Source organism: Sinocyclocheilus grahami, unplaced genomic scaffold (assembly GCF_001515645.1).
Source record: "Sinocyclocheilus grahami isolate Dianchi unplaced genomic scaffold, SAMN03320097.WGS_v1.1 scaffold1855.1, whole genome shotgun sequence".
Taxonomy (NCBI): Eukaryota; Metazoa; Chordata; class Actinopteri; order Cypriniformes; family Cyprinidae; genus Sinocyclocheilus; species Sinocyclocheilus grahami.
The window spans coordinates 4,772-25,981 of NW_015507034.1; the positions used below are offsets into that span (position 1 = coordinate 4,772).

At 38.9% G+C, this 21,210-nt stretch overlaps 2 protein-coding genes across 3 annotated transcripts in view; one reads left to right on the forward strand and one right to left on the reverse strand.

The window, feature by feature from the left end:
• Positions 1-21,210, forward strand: part of LOC107573044 (interferon regulatory factor 7-like) — a 25,506-nt gene that overhangs the window by 2,380 nt on the left and 1,916 nt on the right. The window contains exons 1-9 of one of the 2 annotated variants that reach the window (XM_016259483.1): positions 977-1,073; positions 1,584-1,743; positions 1,991-2,159; positions 2,239-2,330; positions 2,473-2,524; positions 3,574-3,708; positions 4,718-5,110; positions 6,189-6,304; positions 6,390-6,574. In XM_016259483.1, the coding sequence (XP_016114969.1) occupies positions 1,057-1,073; positions 1,584-1,743; positions 1,991-2,159; positions 2,239-2,330; positions 2,473-2,524; positions 3,574-3,708; positions 4,718-5,110; positions 6,189-6,304; positions 6,390-6,536 (1,281 nt within the window). In that variant the 5' untranslated portion in view covers positions 977-1,056 and the 3' untranslated portion in view covers positions 6,537-6,574. Of the gene's footprint in view, positions 1-976; positions 1,074-1,583; positions 1,744-1,990; positions 2,160-2,238; positions 2,331-2,472; positions 2,525-3,573; positions 3,709-4,717; positions 5,111-6,188; positions 6,305-6,389; positions 6,575-21,210 lie in introns of those variants that run through there. The other variant, XM_016259484.1, reaches the window with a different exon arrangement.
• LOC107573037 (PHD and RING finger domain-containing protein 1-like) overlaps positions 8,782-21,210 on the reverse strand; it is a 17,265-nt gene continuing 4,836 nt past the window's right edge. Inside the window, exons 4-13 of the mRNA XM_016259479.1 lie at positions 20,933-21,016; positions 19,881-20,011; positions 18,831-18,922; positions 18,568-18,725; positions 18,132-18,264; positions 17,391-17,503; positions 17,109-17,169; positions 14,808-14,843; positions 9,909-12,830; positions 8,782-9,338 (exon numbers count right to left, since the gene is read on the reverse strand). Coding sequence (XP_016114965.1) covers positions 9,220-9,338; positions 9,909-12,830; positions 14,808-14,843; positions 17,109-17,169; positions 17,391-17,503; positions 18,132-18,264; positions 18,568-18,725; positions 18,831-18,922; positions 19,881-20,011; positions 20,933-21,016 — 3,849 coding nt within the window. The 3' untranslated portion in view covers positions 8,782-9,219. The remainder of the gene's footprint in view (positions 9,339-9,908; positions 12,831-14,807; positions 14,844-17,108; positions 17,170-17,390; positions 17,504-18,131; positions 18,265-18,567; positions 18,726-18,830; positions 18,923-19,880; positions 20,012-20,932; positions 21,017-21,210) is intronic.

Here is a 21,210-nt window from a genome sequence, read left to right on the forward strand (position 1 = left end):
AAAAAAAAACGAACCATTGTAAAAAATGAGTCAAGGCCCAAGCCTGCAGGCGTTTAGGTAAAGTGTGGCCTGATTTAGAAACTCATGATTACACAGAAGAGGGTGGATGTAGTAACAAAAGGCATTCCAATGTAATCTGAGTGGTGTTAAGGTGCGGTCACATTAGCGAAATGTTAAATAAATAAATAAATACAATTTGCCTGCAAAAATAGTCGCAATGTATAAAGCACAGCTCACACAGAAGTCTTTTTAAAACCAAGAGATGAATGAACAGCTTGAACGAGCGAAATCTGCGTGGGGAAGTTTGTCTCGCCCACGCGAAACTGATAGGCCTGTCTGTCGGAATGACTGGATTTCGCCCGAGACATTTCGCCAAACAACTATGTGAACGCACCTTTATTGTAGTAATTATACAACATGCTGTAGGCTATGCAGTTCAAGGACCTTCCTCTTTATATAGTACAACGTACACAACAGCTGACGTACTTTTTATTACGATCACAATAAACCAGGCCTTGAGTCTCTTAAGATAACATTCAGGACGAATAACAAAAATGCTAGTTTGAATGTTAAATGGCTATATATAATGACATATGATTTTTTTTTAAATGTTTAAACTTTCTTATTGTTTTTTTTACATTCACATAACACCTCTATAGCAACACTAAAATGCAATAGGCTATGGCTTTTTAAACCGGGGCAATTTTAACAGTAAATATTATAACACGTTTTATATTTGCATATATTTGAAAATATCCAGTTATTCAGTGTCACATGATCCTTCAGAAATCCTTCTAATATGCTGATTTGCTCAAGAAAAGTATTTTAAGGCCAATAGATCACTAAATTGAAAGGTCTTGCATCAGCAGCCTTTGCCTTAAACCGGGTGTGATGATGCAAGAAGACGAATTAGTGGAACGTCGCTTTTATTTTCTGAACTCACTGAACACGCCTCCTTCTGCGTGACGCGTCTGACGCTTCCGTGTGTATAAAACAGCCGAGAAACACCCAGCCTGGAAACTACCAAGCAGTGGAACAGCTTAAACACCTGAGCTCATGGCAGCGATGCAGGGGTAAGATGATGACATTATTATCATGATTGTAAAATATAGGCTGTGTCTCAAAACCAAGACGCGTGGCCACAGGCCGCTGAGCGAAGCGCAAGAAGTAGAGCTTGAACCTGACGCGCCGCGATAAAAACGCGACGCGCAGGGTCGCGCTGTAAAACAAGCAACCAAAACGAAACAAAACGTAAACGTCCGTTTGCTGCATGTGTACATATTTAAAGAATGAAAGAAAAGTCTGTGTATTGAATATCAGCTGCGCTAATTCGGAAGTCGCTTATGCACAACTGTGCAGTCTATAGGTAGGCAGCAAGGTTTTGAGAAAATATGGTGGTGCAATTTAATGTTACATTAAAATGTATTTATGTAAAAAGCTTTCATTCTGTAAAAAAATAATGAATATGAAATGTAGATAAGAAAACGAGCTTTCAGTGCAGCAGCATGTGATGATGACATTAAGTGAATATCTGATTCACTATGTATTATGATCTATTTGTACCCCTTTTTTCCTTTCTCAAGAAGTGCAATTGGCAAACCTCAGTTTGGCCCATGGCTCATAGAGCAGGTGGAAAGTGGGACATATGAGGGATTGCGCATGATAGGCAATGACATATTTCGGATCCCCTGGAAACACAACTCCCGAAAAGACCTTGGGGACGACGATGTTAAAATATTTAAGGTAACTTCCTCTTTGCGTCACAATCCCCTTTGGCATCTTTTCACATCTGCATGAATGATTCATGCGGGATATAGCTGGAGGAGGGGTGGGATTCCCAAAGGAGGGCCTAACTCATGAGTGGAAGCCCCGCCCCTTTTGACCTTAAAAGTTTGATATTGCATGCCATTCACACCTGATGCATCAATGAATTTGAATTATACTAACTTGAAATATACATGGACTTTTTTGCAATTTTGGTGTTTTACAGGCATGGGCTGTGGTCAGTGGGAAGATCAACGAGCACCCTAACGACAAAGCGAAATGGAAGACGAATTTCCGTTGTGCACTTCATAGTCTAAAAAACTTCGAGATGTTAGAGGATCACTCCAAAGATCAGGACGACCAACACAAAGTCTATCGCATCATCCGTCCTCAAAGTGAGTTAAACCGCTCAATCTGCACTTGTCATGGGAAATTGAGTTGCTTTATAAAGCCCTGGCTAATCTCGTTCTTCAGACCACCAAGAGATCCAGAATGTAGAGCCAGTTCAACTTCCATTCATTCCTCATCTCTACAGTGCATCTAATGACGTATCTGAAGGAATGGAGGTAAGGCCTAGATTATGCTTGGCTGTAGACATGATCATATGTATATCATAAAAATAATTGTTTAAAAAAATTTTTTTTTAATATAAAGTTAATTAAAAATAATGTACAAAGATATTTTAAATATATATTTTGTCTAATACAGCAGGAATTGCTCAACCAGGTGGAGACAATGGATCTAAGTGAACAACATGCAGGTAGAATCACTATGATGGCTATATTTAGGGGTAGCAATTCAAACAATCCATGATTTTGCAACCAACATTTAAGGTGTGGTCACATTTACTGTTGCCCTGTGAAATCCAGTCATTTCAATAAGAATCTGCACAATCCAATGCATCATCGGCTGAAAAAAAAATAGTTTGTTAAAGTGATAGCAATAATATAGTTTCTTTGTGATTTGTATTGTTATAGTTGTGGTGACACCTTTACTATTCTTCACAATTTAAAAAAATGTATCTTTATTATTATCAATATAGTATTAATACTTAAAACATTTTGCAGGGGAAATCCAGTCATTTCGGAATCTGTGCAATCGAGTCCATTAGGAATCCACACAATTTTGTGTGAGGGCAAAAAAGTTCTCGCTTATCTTTGCTATTCTTTTAAATTTAGAACAGCCTTTAAGAATATATCGTCATACTATTAATATTTAACATTTTTCTTGGGTGAAATCCAGTCAATTCGCTATGAATCCACACAATCCTAAGGGTCATCAGCTGAAAAAAAATACATAAATCGTTGTGAAGTGATTTGAATAATATTGTTCTTTTGTGACGGTATTGTTGTGGCGTCACCTTTACTGTTCTTTTAAATTGATTTACTATTATTTTAATTATTGTGGGTGAAATCCAGTCATTTCGCTATGAATCCTCGCAATCAGAACAGAAGGCTGCTTGGTTCAAAAACAAAAAAAGTGAGTTCCTCGTGAGTGGCGCTTCATGCATTGACAACTGACTTTTTTTTTTGCCAGCAAAATTTCACAGAAATTTCGCCAACGTGACCACACCTTTCAAATCCACACAGGAACCAAAGCAACCTTATGGCAATACTCTAAAAATCAACCAGAAAACTGTAGCAACACCTTGACAACTAGCCATAACACTCTGCACATGCAAACACCAATCAACTCACACAACATTATATTAGCGAGTTTCGTTCAATGGCAGGAAGTGAGGTAGATGGATTGGCTTTTGTTATGCCATATTCACAATATGCTAATATACAATATCATTTATATTCACAGAATCCCATGCATGGAACAACGGTTCCCAACAAATCATTCCGACCACCCCAAGCAACTACTATGAGACTCCCTACTCTGATGTTCCATGCATGCCGAATAACACACCTCCCCCAGACCAGCTGCCCTACAATACAGGTAACACGACAGTTTTACACAACGGTTTATTCAACCCTGAAAAATCTATTTTACTAGTTGGCTCGATTGCATGATTTGATTCATACGAAAATGTGCACTTTTAAGAATAAAAGCAAGCATTAAGGTCCACCCCTAAACCTAAAGCCCAAAGTATACTTTGGTTTTGGCGTACGCGAGGGCCTGTGTACAGTGGGCATGATGCAAATTTCGTCACCAGAGTAGTATGCGCACCACCCGATTTTTGTAAATAACTTTGTACGCACAGGTCGCACTTGCGCATTGTATTTGTTTTGCACTAATCAGTTGTTCCACAAGGTGACAAAATTGGCCCGGGCCGTTGTTTCACAGTAGAAAACGAAACTAAAAAGATGGAACAACAACAACAGACGGGCACATTGACAAGCACTTGTGTGAGGCGGTTATAAGAGAGCCGCACCTAGTTTAAAAGAGTACAAAGAAATTTTTATCGGTCATAACTTCTGGAGTAAAATAGCGCAGACACTGGACAAAGAAGCTTTCAATCAAAAGGCCGTAAACAGATTGTACAAAAACATACAAATGAGATCATATGATTTCATATAAACTCGCCACAAGTTCGTTAAAACATAAAATAGTTACGAGTAGCCTTGAGAGGGTGTTGGTTGTATTTGAACCATTGACATTGTCTGTATATAGAACATTGCATATGTAATATGACATCTCTAAAGGCCATATCGTTCTCACATCATTAACGATAACTATATTAGTGTCCAACCCGATAACATTGTTTATTTAAAGCATGCGCAAAAGTTTTGTTGTCTGCCGCTTTAAATACTCAAGCGCTTTATGGTTCGATGGATTCTGATTGGCTGACAGTGTTTTTATCGTCCATCAGCTGGAAAAGTTCATTGTGAAAGGGATTCCAATGATATTGTTCCTCTGTGCCGTTAAAGTTGTAGTGTGGACTGTGCTGTTCTTTCATTTTTGAATGATTTTTAAAACTATCTTTGTCCTATAATGTTATTTCTAGGGCAGCAATGTAACCTTCCAGCTCTCTGTGACATGGAGATCTCGATCAACTACAGAAAAACAGAAGTTTTGAAAACTCGCCTGTGTTTGCCACTCGTTCAGTTTCACTACCAGTGCAACCCATCTGAGCTGAGAGGAGAGCCAATCTGCTTCCCATCCACCGAGGGTCTGATGATAGACCAAAAACAGATCCAGTTCACTAAACGCATCCTGGACAGCATTCAGAGAGGTCTGCAGCTGGAGGTAAACCAGTATGGCATCTACGGCTTCCGTCAGGACCAGTGTAAAGTCTTCGTCAGCACCAGCGACCCGTCTGAGATCCAGAACCCAGAGCCCAGGAAACTGCACCAGAACACCAGAGAGCAACTGCTCTGCTTTGATAAGTACTTCAGAGGTATGAACGATGAGAAAGGAATATTTACTAATCACGCTGAATAATCTCTAATATTATAGAGATCATTTATTAATATCAAATTTATTATAGGGAACTCATTTTAATTATCATCTACTTTTATTATCACAAACACAATTTTCAGGTTTACCTGTTACCATGATTGTTCCCCATTACAAAACAGAATATTCGCTAAAATTGCAACCTACAGGAAGTGAGACCTTTTCTACAGCATGGCAGGAAGACAAGTAAAAATCTCATGCCATTTTCTCAAAATAAAAATAATAATAATTGCTGCAATTCTTAATTGCAGCATCCTTCAACCCTGTTACTGTGCAGGGGGGAAAAAAATTAAAGACAAAACATTTATCACTAACTAAAAAAGCATTTGGTCCCAAACTAGCTAACACCTACTGAGTGACAGATTTATTTATGGGAAAGCATTGTATGCAACCCTGTTACTCGGTTTGACATTCATTTTGAAAATAATTTTATAATATAAAATGCATGCATAATTTACTCATTTAAAACAACTGTTAAACATCTCCTTTCACTGACAAATTGTCAACAAAAAAAATTCTTGCATTTGCAACTCTGTTTCCATGATTGTTCCCCATTACAAAAACAGAATATTCACTAAAATTGTGGCATTTAGGAAGTGACATCATTGGGCCCTTTCTACAACATGGCTGGAAGACAAGACTAAATCTCATTCCATTTTTTTCAACTTTTTCACAAATTGCAGAATTGACTGCTCAGCCTTCAACCCTGTTACCATAGTTATTGTGTGGGGGGAAAAAAATCTTTCCATGAATTTCTTTAATTTATGGACAAAGTGACAGAATTGCTTATCAAATGCTTAACAAGCTTCACATTCATGCTTTTAAAGCTTCCTGTAAACTTTCCCCATTGAAAGTGCAAGTTTTTTTTTTTTTTTTTTATATACAAAGTTTTCTGTTTGAATGGAAAGCATGTTACAAATGCTGTCCTGATCGGTTAAAAATAGCCCAGGCACCGCAACTGTATCGTGATGTGGTATGTGTTTCCATTTTGATTTTTAAAAAAAATCTACTTTTTTCAGATCTGATAGATTTTATAGAGAACAGAAGGGGTTCTCCGGATTACACCATCTACCTGTGCTTTGGAGAGAAGCTCCCGGATGGAAAACCACTGGAGAAGAAACTTATTACTGTCAAAGTAAATACCTTTAGAACAAAACAGAAACGCATTTCGAGTTTTGTTTGTGTTTCAGTGTTATAACGTGTCTTTTCCATTTCCACAGGTTGTACCTCTGATTTGCCGTGAACTTCATGAGAGAGCTCAAATGGAGGGAGCATCCTCTCTTCGCAATGAAAACGTTAGCTTGCAGATCTCCCACAACAGCCTTTTTGACCTCATAAATTCTTTGGGTCTCCCTTCAGTGGCCTAAAGCATGAAATCAGTCAGCTGACATGTCTTTCCACACACGTGTGTGTGTGTGTATATATATATATATATATATATAGTGAGAGAGATAGAATTTCAATTCGTTACTGTTATATTTATATCGCAAACTTTCCAGAGGTGATTTCCGTGGGGCATTCAGAGGTCTTGGTCACTCTACCATGTAATAGCAATCTCAAAGAAAACTGTATTGTTCAAATGACCTGAAACATTGTTTTTCCTGTTAATATTTTCTAATGAGTGCTAGAGCCTCATTTTAATATCCCGTCTTCTAGTGAAGAATCTTTCACCTTTCGCCCAAAGGGCTGCTCTTGTATTGCCTCTTGTCTGTCGCTTTATGAATGTGATGTCTAGAAAGTAAATGTACTATTATTTAAAAAAAAAACTACGGTTTGACTTTTGTGTATTGTTTTATTGAATGACGTGGATGCCAATATCTAAAGATGAACTATGTATAAAAATGTTATGTATATAAAATTTAATAAACCTAATTAAATTGTCAATGCACAGTGTAATACTTTTAAATATACAGTGGTGTGAAAAAGTGTTGGCCCCCTTTCTGATTTTTTTTTGCATGTTTGTCACACTTTGTTTCAGATCATCAAACAAATTTAAATATTAGTAAAAGATAAGTGAACACAACATGCTGTTTTTAAATGAAAGTTTTTATTAAGTGAAACAATCCTAAACTACATGGCCCTGTGTGAAAAAGTGTTTGCCCCCTAAACCTAATAACTGGTTGGGCCACCCTTAGCAGCAACAACTGCAATCAAGCGTTTGCGATAACTTGCAATGAGTCTGTTACAGCGCTGTGGAGGAATTTTGGTCCACTCATCTATGCAGAATTGTTGTAATTCAGCCACATTGGATCACAGAAACATTTAGTGTCAACTGCTGAAAATTCACATGACATAATGACTCTGATTAATTGTGATAAACTTGTTTTTGTCTGGGACACTCCTTGTGAAAGGAGGATGCAATTTCCAAGAGTAATGCTAACTTTCATTTCTTCTGAAGTGAAGCCTTATTTGGCTGCTTTCAGTTTCGATCACATGGGTATAATAGAAATTGCATCAGCATTATTTTCACCTCGAGAAAGCCAGCTGCAAATTGTGAATGCAAAGAGTGACATGACGACACCCTCTGGTTGCTTGAAGCAACTACATATGACGGGCAATAATTATGATGTTCACTGGTATCTAAAAACATTTTTATTAAGTGGAGAAATTTCAAATGACAACCTCATATTGATTTTTGTTATCAAAATTCAAAAGTTTGTTCATGAGGCTCAATTTATGTAACCCACAGAAGTTTCTTCAGTTAGAAAGAGTTTTGCAATTATTTACTATAATTGTTCTAAAACAGTACGTGGCACACAAAAAAATATTTTGAAAAATGTTGGTTTTTTAAAACCCAATGAAAAGTCAATGTGGTTTACATTGGACATCAATGTTCTTCAAGGCATCTGCTGTCTTCCAAAGAATATTAAGAAAATTGACCATTTTAATTGGGTGGGGGGTATCTATCCCTTTAAGACACTGCAAGAAAGACAAAGTATAAGGGTCTGTACCTGACTTTGTGGGGTTGTAGCAGACCTTCGCAACCCTTCTTGCTTGAAATTTAATTTGAAGAGTGCAAGTTCTAAAAGAGGCACGGGAAAACATTCAGAATATTTTACTAGTTTTCAAAATCATTTTAGCTTTATGAATGCTTCACACCAAATCTGATGTGACTGAAGTCATTTAGTTATTATCTCAATACTTCCAGAGTTCGTTACAGACCAGGGGTGTCCAATCCTGCTCCTGAAGGGCCACTGACCTACACAGTTCAGCTCCAACCCCAATTAAACACAGCTGAGCCAGTGTTAAACCTCAAATGCTGGCTCTCTTGTCAAAGGCTGAATTTGTCAGGAGGCTAAACTTCCCAGACAAGTGTTGGGGCAAGTTGGAGCTTAACCAGGGGTGACCAAACCTGTTCCTGGAGGACCACTATCCTGCAACCCTAATAAAACACACGTCACAGAAACATTTAGTGTCAACTGCTGAAAATTCACATGACATAATGACCCTGATTAATTGTGATAAACTTGTTTTTGCCTGGGACACTCCTTGTGAAAGGAGGATGCAATTTCCAAGAGTAATGCTAACTTTCATTTCTTCTGAAGTGAAGCCTTATTTGGCTGCTTTCAGTTTCGATCACATGGGTACAATAGAAATTGCATCAGCATTATTTTCACCTCGAGAAAGCCAGCTGCAAATTGTGAATGCAAAGAGTGACATGACGACACCCTCTGGTTGCTTGAAGCAACTACATATGACGGGCAATAATTATGATGTTCACTGGTATCTAAAAACATTTTTATTAAGTGGAGAAATTTCAAATGACAACCTCATATTGATTTTTGTTATCAAAATTCAAAAGTTTGTTCATGAGGCTCAATTTATGTAACCCACAGAAGTTTCTTCAGTTAGAAAGAGTTTTGCAATTATTTACTATAATTGTTCTAAAACAGTACGTGGCACACAAAAAAATATTTTGAAAAATGTCGGTTTTTTAAAACCCAATGAAAAGTCAATGTGGTTTACATTGGACATCAATGTTCTTCAAGGCATCTGCTGTCTTCCAAAGAATATTAAGAAAATTGACAATTTTAATTGGGTGGGGGGTATCTATCCCTTTAAGACACTGCAAGAAAGACAAAGTATAAGGGTCTGTACCTGACTTTGTGGGGTTGTAGCAGACCTTCGCGACCCTTCTTGCTTGAAATTTAATTTGAAGAGTGCAAGTTCTAAAAGAGGCACGGGAAAACATTCAGAATATTTTACTAGTTTTCAAAATAATTTTAGCTTTATGAATGCTTCACACCAAATCTGATGTGACTGAAGTCATTTAGTTATTATCTCAATACTTCCAGAGTTCGTTACAGACCAGGGGTGTCCAGTCCTGCTCCTGAAGGGCCACTGACCTGCACAGTTCAGCTCCAACCCCAATTAAACACAGCTGAGCCAGTGTTAAACCTCAAATGCTGGCTCTCTTTTCAAAGGCTGAATGTGTCAGGAGGCTAAACTTCCCAGACAAGTGTTGGGGCAAGTTGGAGCTTAACCAGGGGTGACCAAACCTGTTCCTGGAGGACCACTATCCTGCAACCCTAATAAAACACACCTGGACCAGCTAATCAAGGTCCTCAGATTCTCAAGAAACTTTCAGGCAAGTGTGTGGGAGCTGAACTCTGTGGGACACTGGATTGGACACCCCTGGTCTGTAACGAACTCTGCACCTACTGAAACTTGAATCTTAAATTCAGACTTGGTGTGGCTAGGGAGCAAAACTAAATGGGAAAAGTCAAATGTTTACTCACTGTTTAATTTCTCAGACTGGGGTTCTGCTGGTTCCTGCAGATTCCAAGTAACTCGTTTTCCCTGCGATTTAGACTTTGCACCAGCCGTAACCATTTCCGTAGTTTGCTTGTTCCCTGCTGGAGTCTCTGGAACGGCAGACTTGGGGTCGACAGCTTCTGTTAAGTCGGCCACAGAGCTCTCACTCATTTCCTCATTTCCTAAGTCCAAATTATCAATCAAGTAATCAACACTGATATCTTCATCGGAGGAAATACCAAGTTCTTGTTTTATTGTTTTATTTGGCGGTTGGAGAGGTGACATCTCCATGTCCTCCTTCAAAGGTGGCGAATGATAAGACTCAGTGGGCTCCTTTATACAGTTCACTGCATCTATGGCAGGCGTATCCAAATTGATGACAAGAGGGTTGTCACTGCAGCTTGGTGAATCATTTTCATCAGGCCATATATTTTCAATTTTTATCTTTTTTGGCTCAACCACCATTTCTTGTACTTTCATCTCATCCTGTAAGCTAGCGTGGCTCTTCTCTAAATCAGCACTGCCTGATTTAATTTCATTAACATATGGTGATTCCAGGCTGAAGATGTCTAAAGATGTCAGCTCTTCTTTCTTTATCTTTTTAACGCCATCTAATTCTCCACACAAGTTGAGACAGACTTCTTCCTCCTTTTTGATGTCTTTCAACTCCTTGACAGAACCAGTGGGCCAAGGTTCTTCCTGTTTAACTTCATTAGGCTTAAGCAGCTCAAGTGAAACATCATCCTCGCTTTCTTGAAGTGTTCTGGTTGGGTCATCATGTCTTGATGACCCAAGTCCATGGGCTGTGATCTCAACTGACTGGGTGGTCTCTTGTTTAACAAATGGTAATGCAACAGTCGTCTCACACTCCTGTGGTCTTGCATCTCGCTCGGTCTTCACAGGCATGGTAGTCTTGTTTGCACGAAGAGCAGACTCATGTAATTCAGTGGACATGGGTTCTGCAGACTTATGGGAGCTCCTTTCAGTACGCCGAGAAATCTCTGATCGTTCTTCTCGCCGTTTACGCTCTCTAGATGTTGATCTTGACCTCTGCCTCTTTAACGTTGTTTCACCCTGAAACGTTGATATTCTCTTCCTTTCTCTAGATCTAGAAAACGAACGGGATCGGGAGCGCCTTCTTTCTTTTGACCTCTTCCTATGTCTTTCTCTCCCTTGGTTGTCATTCCTCTCATGACTCGCTCTTCTCCCGCTCGTCTTTCTTTCTCTACTGCTGGAACTCGAGGAACACCTCCGGTCTCTTGATCGCAGACGTCGCCTTTCTTTCGATCTTGAGCGGGATTTAGAACGAGATCTCTGCCGATCTCTAGAGTGTGACCTCCTCTTTTTTTTCAACTTTGAGTGTTTCTTTTTATGAGAGTCTTTAATTGAAAGGCTTTGCGAGTTTGATGGTGACCGCTTCCTATCTTTGGACTGGGACTGGTGAGGTCTTTCTACCTTGTCCTTAGCTATGTTAGAAGAATTAAAAGCACCACTGACTGAAGACAGCTCTTTACACACCCCATTTCCTTTTCCTTTAGAAGCTTGTTGCAGACTGGCTAGAGATTCTTCTAGCAACTTTGACTGGGGTCTGATGGGTAGAGTTCCAGTCTCAGGTTCAGACTTTACCTCCACCTTAACATTTATTTCACTGCATGACCAGCTTGATCTGGAGTGCTCTTCGGTTTTCTGAAAAGGGCTTCCTGGAGTTCCACCACTTCCAGTGTCCATGCCTTCTTCACAACTAGTAGAATCCAAAGCAGGACCTCCTGCGGGAGCTTGACTGTCTGAATGATGGGGTGATTCTTTGCATGGTCTGTCCCACAAAGACTCTGGCTCTGCTTTAACTTCTGGACACATTTCCAAGTCTCTCTCTGTATCGGAGTGTACATCCAAAGGCTCAGATTTGACTTGATGACAGGCACTTTCATTGAATCCAATTGGCACCTGAGGTGCAGTATTTTGGACGCTAATATCAGGACCCTCATTTTCTGGTTCATTATCAGAGGAATCAGACTCCGTAGGGTTAAAGGGATCATAGACCTCACTCTTCTCCTCTTTGGCTTTTGCTCTTAAAGACAACAGCATCTGTTTACTTGTATTATTCCTCTTTATTGCTTCCTCATCACCTCCAGGCAGAGTCCCTCCTGATGCAGGAAGTCGCTGAGCTTGCCAGGGGTTTCTGCTAGAGTTTATACGGAAACTGATGGAAGAAGAGGATGGGCGTGAGTTTGAAGAGGCGCTAAAAGATGATGTAGTGGAGGTGAAAGAGCTAGAAAATGAAGATGAAGCCCCCGTCCTGTCTGCTCTTTGCCTCTGAGCCTCCACTGTCCTGTTTTGCTGACTCACACCCGTACCTTGCTGGTCAACGGTACGTTCCCTATTGCCAGCTAAGCTGTTCGCTGAAGACCCAGGCAAAGTACCGCTACTGCTGCCACTGCTACTATTTGCACTGGAGGTATTGTCCCTCTTAATTTTTGGTATCCTTGGCAATACAGAAACATCCACCCATACAGGCTTGGGAGGGGGCTTTCTGACAGGTGGTTGTCGGACAGGACCTTCCATGTCTTGATGGGGAGAGTCAGAAAGGCCATTTGGCACCCTTGAGAGGGGTTGACTTCTAATCCCATTGGTGCTCAAGTGGCTATTCCCAGGTCTTGGTGGGTTTAGGGTGATCGGCCTATGAGGAGCTCCCGTATGATGTCCCAAAGGAGAAGGGTGAGAGTGAGGAAGGTGAGGGGAGTGTATAGGTGGAGATGTGGAATTCTGTGGTGTGGAACAGGACCCAGGGGAACTGTGTGCTGGTGGGGGCCTCCTCAAGGGGCTAGAGGAAGGACCAGCCCCTCCAGAGGGTTGAATGAGACTTGTTTCTGAGTTTGGTATGTCTCCTGTTTCTCCTGAGCCCAAACCTCTAGGGGTAGTGTTTATCCAAATTGATGACAAGAGGGTTGTCACTGCAGCTTGGTGAATCATCTTCATCAGGCCATATATTTTCAATTTTTATCTTTTTTGGCTCAACCACCATTTCTTGTACTTTCATCTCATCCTGTAAGCTAGCGTGGCTCTTCTCTAAATCAGCACTGCCTGATTTAATTTCATTAACATATGGTGATTCCAGGCTGAAGATGTCTAAAGATGTCAGCTCTTCTTTCTTTATCTTTTTAACGCCATCTAATTCTCCACACAAGTTGAGACAGACTTCTTCCTCCTTTTTGATGTCTTTCAACTCCTTGACAGAACCAGTGGGCCAACGTTCTTCCTGTTTAACTTCATTAGGCTTAAGCAGCTCAAGTGAAACATCATCCTCGCTTTCTTGAAGTGTTCTGGTTGGGTCATCATGTCTTGATGACCCAAGTCCATGGGCTGTGATCTCAACTGACTGGGTGGTCTCTTGTTTAACAAATGGTAATGCAACAGTCGTCTCACACTCCTGTGGTCTTGCATCTCGCTCTGTCTTCACAGGCGTGGTAGTCTTGTTTGCCTGAAGAGCAGACTCATGTAATTCAGTGGACATGGGTTCTGCAGACTTATGGGAGCTCCTTTCAGTACGCCGAGAAATCTCTGATCGTTCTTCTCGCCTTCCTGTTTAACTTCATTAGGCTTAAGCAGCTCAAGTGAAACATCATCCTCGCTTTCTTGAAGTGTTCTGGTTGGGTCATCATGTCTTGATGACCCAAGTCCATGGGCTGTGATCTCAACTGATTGGGTGGTCTCTTGTTTAACAAATGGTAATGCAACAGTCGTCTCACACTCCTGTGGTCTTGCATCTCGCTCGGTCTTCACAGGCATGGTAGTCTTGTTTGCACGAAGAGCAGACTCATGTAATTCAGTGGACATGGGTTCTGCAGACTTATGGGAGCTCCTTTCAGTACGCCGAGAAATCTCTGATCGTTCTTCTCGCCGTTTACGCTCTCTAGATGTTGATCTTGACCTCTGCCTCTTTAACGTTGTTTCACCCTGAAACGTTGATATTCTCTTCCTTTCTCTAGATCTAGAAAACGAACGGGATCGGGAGCGCCTTCTTTCTTTTGACCTCTTCCTATGTCTTTCTCTCCCTTGGTTGTCATTCCTCTCATGACTCGCTCTTCTCCCGCTCGTCTTTCTTTCTCTACTGCTGGAACTCGAGGAACACCTCCGGTCTCTTGATCACACCCGTACCTTGCTGGTCAACGGTACGTTCCCTATTGCCAGCTAAGCTGTTCGCTGAAGACCCAGGCAAAGTACCGCTACTGCTGCCACTGCTACTATTTGCACTGGAGGTATTGTCCCTCTTAATTTTTGGTATCCTTGGCAATACAGAAACATCCACCCATACAGGCTTGGGAGGGGGCTTTCTGACAGGTGGTTGTCGGACAGGACCTTCCATGTCTTGATGGGGAGAGTCAGAAAGGCCATTTGGCACCCTTGAGAGGGGTTGACTTCTAATCCCATTGGTGCTCAAGTGGCTATTCCCAGGTCTTGGTGGGTTTAGGGTGATCGGCCTATGAGGAGCTCCCGCATGATGTCCCAAGGGAGAAGGGTGAGAGTGAGGAAGGTGAGGGGAGTGTATAGGTGGAGATGTGGAATTCTGTGGTGTGGAACAGGACCCAGGGGAACTGTGTGCTGGTGGGTGCCTCCTCAAGGGGCTAGAGGAAGGACCAGCCCCTCCAGAGGGTTGAATGAGACTTGTTTCTGAGTTTGGTATGTCTCCTGTTTCTCCTGAGCCCAAACCTCTAGGGGTAGTGTTTATTGGCAAGGACAGGGACACTGAAAGGAACAAAAAAAATTACTTTTTGAAAGGATGACTTTTATTTACTGTTTTAGGATAAATACTGACACTAATTACATGCAAATAAATATGGGTATACTTCAAAGTTTGAGATTCAAAGTGCAAAATATACCCAAACCTCTAGGGGTAGTGTTTATTGGCAAGGACAGGGACACTGAAAGGAACAAAAAAAAATTACTTTTTGAAAGGATGACTTTTATTTACTGTTTTAGGATAAATACTAACACTAATTACATGCAAATAAATATGGGTATACTTCAAAGTTTGAGATTCAAAGTGCAAAATATCAGTTACAGACAACATGTGAACAGGCAATAGTCCCTGGTCTCCACTACATAATATGTATCATGTAAAGGCAGATGAGGCCAATCAAAATGCAAATAAACCACTACCTAACAGTGTCATATATAAATAACTATTATTGTGAGGTCAACTAATATGGATTTTATGATGGCCAATGCCAATATTTTAGGAAGTCGAGAGCAAATATAAAGATGATATGATTTCACACTATTTAAAGATAGATAACACATGTAAATAACAGATGCATAGCAAGCGCTGCAACTAAATTATTTTACATATTTACAAACAAATGGGAATAATTTGAAAATTAAATATAATTTGAATTTAGAAAAATAAATGTATACTTTAGATAATTTATTGATTCTGATATATAAGCAAATAAATAGTCAAAATGAAAGTTCTGCTTCCAATACTTAACAGCCAATTGTGAAATTTGTAATTAACGCCAATTATATAGGCCCACCAAAAAACTCAGTCATCATTATTGTCAAAGATTACTGAGCAAATGCCACAATTTCATCATAAATGTGTGAAATATTCATATCACACCACATTTTAGTAGCCTACCTGTATAGCATACAACCCTAACCTCTAGTGTGAAGGCGCACGAGTGGCCGTCGCTTTACTGATAGCGTGGTTTCTCACACATGCAAAGAGAGAACAAGAGTCTTAAATAGCACACTGAATCGACACGCTACATGTAAACGATATTGTTTGTTATATTTTTGTCAAAAATAATGGAGTTCATTTGGAATTATTCAGCTTTTAAGAACAAGCTGAAGATATGCCGATTTCTCCGGTAGTGGGCGGAGCTAATGTGCAAACTGCAATCATTGGCTGGCACTCAATTATTATCGTCCCGTTTTGATTTCAACAAATGAGTTTGAGCAAACGCTGACAATGTGATTAATATTCATGAACCCAGCTGTTAGTAGTAGTAGTATTATCTTTTAATAATAATTACTATTATCTATGACTAACAATATCTTAAACACCACTACTAGTCCTAAGTTCAGCTAAAATTACAAATATGTAATTACTAATCACTAATTATGTCATTTAATAGTGCTTAATTATAATATAATGCTTGATTAACTGATGTTAAGAGTGTACATTCAGATATTTAAGAAGATGTGCCATTTTTACTTCAAAGTTTGAGATTCAAAGTGCAAAATATCAGTTACAGACAACATGTGAACAGGCAATAGTCCCTGGTCTCCACTACATAATATGTATCATGTAAAGGCAGATGAGGCCAATCAAAATGCAAATAAACCACTACCTAACAGTGTCATATATAAATAACTATTATTGTGAGGTCAACTAATATGGATTTTATGATGGCCAATGCCAATATTTTAGGAAGTCGAGAGCAAATATAAAGATGATATGATTTCACACTATTTAAAGATAGATAACACATGTAAATAACAGATGCATAGCAAGCGCTGCAACTAAATTCTTTTACATATTTACAAACAAATGGGAATAATTTGAAAATTAAATATAATTTGAATTTAGAAAAATAAATGTATACTTTAGATAATTTCTTGATTCTGATATATAAGCAAATAAATAGTCAAAATGAAAGTTCTGCTTCCAATACTTAACAGCCAATTGTGAAATTTGTAATTAACGCCAATTATATAGGCCCACCAAAAAACTCAGTCATCATTATTGTCAAAGATTACTGAGCAAATGCCACAATTTCATCATAAATGTGTGAAATATTCATATCACACCACATTTTAGTAGCCTACCTGTATAGCATACAACCCTAACCTCTAGTGTGAAGGCGCACGAGTGGCCGTCGCTTTACATTTTACATATTTACAAACAAATGGGAATAATTTGAAAATTAAATATAATTTGAATTTAGAAAAATAAATGTATACTTTAGATAATTTATTGATTCTGATATATAAGCAAATAAATAGTCAAAATGAAAGTTCTGCTTCCAATACTTAACAGCCAATTGTGAAATTTGTAATTAACGCCAATTATATAGGCCCACCAATAAACTCAGTCATCATTAGTCAAAGATTACTGAGCAAATGCCACAATTTCATCATAAATGTGTGAAATATTCATATCACACCACATTTTAGTAGCCTACCTGTATAGCATACAACCCTATGTGCAATACGACCTCTGGAACTGGTTTCCTTCTTTACGACCTGAAAGGGCAAAAAGATAGAAAACACACTTTTATGACGGAGACATAACTACTACAAACGTTCATGCCCTCTTGCATGCAGATGGTAAAGCAATACTTTCAATCAGCAAAACATTTATATTAGAGCTTTCAACATTGGTGTTAAAAATTACAGGCTTCAGAAACATCAATAAAGAACAAAAAAGTAAAAAAGTATAGGTTATACATTAGCAGAGAGCTCACCAGTTTTCTTCTCGATTTTGACTTCCTCACTTTGTGTTTCCATCTCTTCACTCCCATGTTTGTTTTCCCCCCTAAGGTTGCTGAAGATTTGCTTTTGGTTTTCCTTCTTTTAACTGCACAAACGAGTAATATAATCCCATTCAGATCAGACAGAAACCTGAAATCTAAAACGCCTGATTACACCTGGTTATTATGATCCACCTCAATCACAAAAGGTCAGGTAAAACAGTTAGTAGGCAGTAATGTTAATTTATATTTTTATTCAGCAAGGACACATTGAATTGATCAAAAGTGACAGTATAGACATTTACAAAAGATTTATACTTCAAATAAAAGCTTTTTTTAACTTTCTATTCATCAAAGAATATCGGTCGGGCGGGCGGGCGATCACAGTTTCCACAAATTTATGTAGCAGCACAACTGTTTTCAACATTGATAATAATCAGAAATGTTTCTTGAGCAGCAAATCAGCATATTAGAATGATTTCTGAAGGAACGTGTGACACTGAAGACTGGAGTAATGATGCAGCTTTGATCCACATCAATCAATTACATTTTACAATATATCAAAATAGAAAAGTTCTTTGAAATTGTAGTAATATTACTGTTCTTACAGCATTTTTAATCCAATTAAAAACCATTAAAAAAAAATCTCCCTCTCCCCCCAGATTCTGAAGCATTTTCAGATTTCAGAAGTTTAGACCATGTGTGATTAGATCAGCCAGAACAAATCTGTCTCACCTGTCTTTCTCCTCCGGCGGGATTTGGAGCGAGGGGTCAAGTCTCGCACATAAACAGCCGTGTTGAATCCGGAAACTACAGCATTGATGGTCTCATCCAACCACGTGGACGGCATCATATATCTGGGAGCGAGCTAAAACACAATACCAAACAAAATCAAACACACACTTTGCTCATGCCTAAAGTAGTACTGCACAAAACATTCCCAAAGTTCACTCACTAAGCCCAAGTATGAGCAAAAGTAACAGTTCTAATAATATCTATGTTCATACTTGTTTTAACATTTAATTATCCCATTTACTATTTGAACAAAACCATCCAAAACATTGGTTAGACCAGATGTATGGTGACACACCAATCTCAGCCCAGCAGCACATCATTCAAGACATTGTTACACACTTGTGATTAGACAGCAAAGCGAAAGCATCATGCAAACCTGTGCTGCAGTGCGTGCCTGTGTGATGCGCCGTCTGTTGACGTTGGCCCGAACTCGTTCGCTGTGCTGGGTGCGTGCGATAGCACGGGTCGGTCTGGACGGGGGACGGCTGGTGGTGGGGAGAGAGCTGCTCTCCTCCTCACTGATTTGTTCAGAACCTAGTACAAGATATTAGCAGAAAAAAACACATGGTTATTAATACAATACATAAGTCTTAAATGCACCGTTAATGTAAAGAATGGTTTCGAGAAATGAAAGATGACCTGATGTGCGGTTGTGCGCGATGCACACTGGGCAGAACCATTCCTCTACAGGTACAGCGTCCAGCGGCGGTGTGAGACATTCCATGTGGTACCTTCCATTATAAAAACACAAAATGGGTATTATAATGTTTAAGAGCACTAAATGAATGCAGAGGTCCAGCATACATCATTAGAAGAACAATTAAACACACTCTTGTTGATCTTATTGCTGACATTTAGAAAACAGATTTTAATGACCAACAATTGTGAAAATTCCTGAAAACTGACATCCCTATTCTAAATTATAACTCGCTAATCAATACTATATATTTCAATTCAATGTCTATTAAAGTTAGTCAGTGTCCAAATCACTGCTAAAAAATAAGCAGTTCACACCTGATACCTGTTACTTTTCTCAGCACTGGTCAAGAAGGACCATTCACAGTCATTTGTTATGACTGAACAGAGAGATTATTTAATCATTTTATGGAGATTACTGGGGAAGACTGATCCTGTTTGTATATGTACAACAGATTTAAAAGTCTTATTCTTACATACCTAAACAAAGTCTCTGTGACGAGTGGGGCGAGGCCGGTGGAGTAAATGATAATGAGCGACACCTGCGCCACTCACCGTCTCGGAGTGAAAACAGTGAAGGGCTCCAGACAGTGAGTGGCGCAGGTGTCGCTCATTATCATTTACTCCACCGGCCTCACCCCACTCGTCACAGTCTCGTTTACAAAAAGGTAGGGTGACCATACTTCCTCTTTTTCCCCCAGACATGTCCTGGCCAGGATTTGTAAATTGCTGGGTTTTGGCTTTGACGAATTGGAATAGAGTTTGTCACCCCTGCTATATGTCGTCACTTCCGGCTCCAATTAGTAGCATAAAGGAATTATTGTCAATGGACAGTTTTGTGAAGAGCATTAAATATAGTTGGACTTTGCCATAAACGTCAATATTTAAAACCGTAGCCTATTTTAAACTCCGCAGGACATCCCTCCAGAAGCAGGACTAGGCATCACTGATTTTACGTTTCTGTCGTATTTGAGTTTGTCATACACTTCTTACCCATCGTCACATCCATCGCACAGCAGAAGACGATCTTCACGATCTTGACCCCCGCAAACCTCACAGCTGGTCTGATCCAAGTCCACATCCACCAGCTCCTCCGTAGGTTTTACAGGCTTCTTCACTGGAATCTAAGCAAACACAAAGTGATACTCCCCGATCCGCCCAACTGAAGCTGATATTACATTGTGTTCTTCAAGAAGTCGGAAATATAGTAATTACGAGGTGCGAGCACATGAATGTGCAAGTTGTAAATTAAAAGATTTAAAAACTTATTTTGCAGAAACACTGACTAGTATAACTAGTATATACGTGATCTATAGAGACCAGTGAGCGGAAAGCAAGTCTGTAGCAAATGGTCTACTAATAATTACTCAACTTAGATATTTAATTGTGATACAATGTGTAAATAAGTTATTTGAAATGAATATTTTTCAGATGCAGATGTAGGTATTTGGGTTTATGGTTCTCAACATATTTTTCTTTTTTTTTTAGACTACTTCGATGTTATAGGTTTCCGACATGTCATAATTACGGGTCATTATTATGATGTCACGTGCATCAGATGAATAACGGATGTGCATCAGGTGTGTTTTTGCTTCTTTATTTTTTTAAATTTATTTAGGTGATGTAAACAATTGTGATACGTTTTATTGTAATTGCTAAAAATATTTTTTCCTAATTGCAGCATTTTTCTTGTAGATTTAAAAAAGTCATTTCATACTTTAACAAATTTATCGTCAACCAAGTCATGTTTTCTCAGACATGCCCCATCACGAAGAATTGTGGCTCAAAGATAAAGTTTCTCCACTTGTAATTATTTACTTAGAATTATTTGAGAATAAAGTTCACACCACAACTGTAACAATAACGACAGAGGATCAATATCATTAGAATCTTTTTTCCAGCTGATCAATGATAAATACATTGACAGCTAATAGTTATTATTAATAGTTACAGTATAATTATAGATATCGTTATCGTTCTTGGTGTGAACAAACCCTTTTATGCGTACCAACAATCCTCATGTAAGGATGCTTTAAGTGACTCACTGTTTTTTTAACTTTCCCGCCGTAGCACTTTCTCAGGAGAATATCATTGAAGACGATTCGGTCCACAGGACAGGAGTTGGCATTCTGAAAAAAAAAAAAGGATAATGTTTATGAACCATTGTTATAGTTAACTAAAACCATACAAATAAAAATATTACTTAATTTAAATTTAAATATTGTTACTAAAAATACATTTAAACTAAAAATTTATATATATATATATATATATATATATATATATATATATATATATATATATATATATATATATATATATA